The following is a 1,694-nucleotide window of genomic DNA, read 5'->3' as shown; positions in this document are numbered from 1 at the left end:
AAATAGTGGAGTGTTAAATGTAACACCTGAATGGTTGGTTAAAACTGGGCCCACCTGTCTGGTACCTACCTGCTTGGTGAACAGGATGGCAGTGTCCCAGTACTCCGGGTGCTTATCACTGACTTTATTTAACTTCTTCTGCCAGGAGCAGAAGTTGCGCAGCGTCAGAGCAGCATTGCTGGAAATCTTTGGTCCCTTGTCAGCTTCATTTATCACCATGAAGCCAACCACCACAATGTTTATGGAGTTCAGTATGCTGGGGTGCTTGTATAGCCTGGCAGCTACTGACATCAGGGTCAGAAGGTAATGCTTGAGGTCATCCCCGTGGAATGCAGCCATGGACTGATCCGCCACTACAAGCACCTCCACAAACCTGGGGATAGAGGCGAACCTCTTGGACCTCCCCAGGGATTTAAGGACGCCTTCTGTCAACCAATCAGCGTCCAGCTCACTCAGGTGTTTGTATTTGTCCAGAGAAACGCTGAAGTTGGTTTCCGGGCTGACTCCACACCTGCTGGTGAGGTTGGCCCCTGAATGCACCGCGACCCCCCGGCGGCTGATCATGTGAGATGTTTCCAAAAAGTTTCCATAAGCAGACGCAGCTGCAGGGCTTGTGGTGATGAAATACTCCATGCCTTTATAGGAGAAGCCCCCCCGCAGACCCCGGCACAGGCTGACTGCTGCAAAGGAGTCCGGGTCTGCGTTTACATCACCGGAGTAGAAGCATCTCCTGAGGTCAGCTGAAGCGTTGGATGCTGCAGATCCGCTGCCTGCTGCGAGGAAACTAGAATCCGGCCTGAGGCGCAGGAAGAACTCCTGTCTGAATGCATTCAGCCTGAACACAACACGCTGCCCACGCATCTGCTGGTCAAGGCGGACAGGTGTGCAGAAATCCACCTCCATGCACGATGTTAATGTCAAATAAAGTAGAAATTGAGTGAAGAGCGGTAAAAGCGCAGCCCCGGCCATTTCTGCGGCGCGTCTGCGCGGGATGGCACCGCGCTCGCTCCAAGTCGCGCGTCCTGACTAAACTTCTGCAAACGCGCCTCTGTCCAGCTTCTCGCCCATCTTCCACTGGCTCCACTCTACACACGATCCTCTCCAGCTGCTGAGCTTTATAGCTGCGCTCAAAACCAGCGGTTGGTGTCAAGTGAACCCTGAGTGCGTGCGCAGCAGAGAGCTGCTCCAAGTGATTTCACTCCAAATCTCCGTGCATGTAGCATATGAGTCAGCAGCGGGGGCACACCCTCTCCTGTATCAGAACAAAACGAATAAACCACCAAATATTAAAGAAAAACAAACCTGTAGGTTTTTTCTCCCACAGTAATATTTACTGAATATATAAAAGATGTCCTGCTTTTTATTAAACTCAAGAAACTTCCATAAACGAACACGATTAAAGTCCTTTAAAGGTTTCTTAGTTTTAGGATGGAGAGATGCTCTACTTAAGTTTTTAGGTGAATTTATTATCTGCACAGTAAAAAGTCAGTGAAACTGTCAGATTTGGCAATAATCATAAAATTAAAGTAATTCAGTTCTACTCAGTTTATTTCTATAGCGCCAATTCACAACACATGTCATCTCAAAACCCAACCAGATCATACAGTCACATTGATTCAAAGTTTTCTATCTAAGGAAAACCAGCTGATTGCATCGACTCATTGACTCTTCAGCAATCCCTCACACTAAGCATG

The 1,694-nt window shown here is 48.6% G+C and overlaps 1 protein-coding gene across 1 annotated transcript in view; it reads right to left on the bottom strand.

Annotated features, from left to right (window-relative positions):
* Window positions 1-1,182, bottom strand: part of adamts15 (ADAM metallopeptidase with thrombospondin type 1 motif 15) — a 31,312-nt gene extending 30,130 nt beyond the window's left edge. Inside the window, 1 exon segment of the mRNA XM_015398698.1 lies at window positions 70-1,182. Coding sequence (XP_015254184.1) covers window positions 70-969 — 900 coding nt within the window. The 5' untranslated portion in view covers window positions 970-1,182.
* Window positions 1,183-1,694: the final 512 nt, after the last annotated feature.

Source organism: Cyprinodon variegatus, unplaced genomic scaffold (genome assembly GCF_000732505.1).
Source record: "Cyprinodon variegatus isolate N-32 unplaced genomic scaffold, C_variegatus-1.0 Scaffold953, whole genome shotgun sequence".
Taxonomy (NCBI): Eukaryota; Metazoa; Chordata; class Actinopteri; order Cyprinodontiformes; family Cyprinodontidae; genus Cyprinodon; species Cyprinodon variegatus.
The sequence above is the reverse complement of the archived record's forward strand: the minus strand, read 5'-3'. Positions and strand labels throughout refer to the sequence as shown.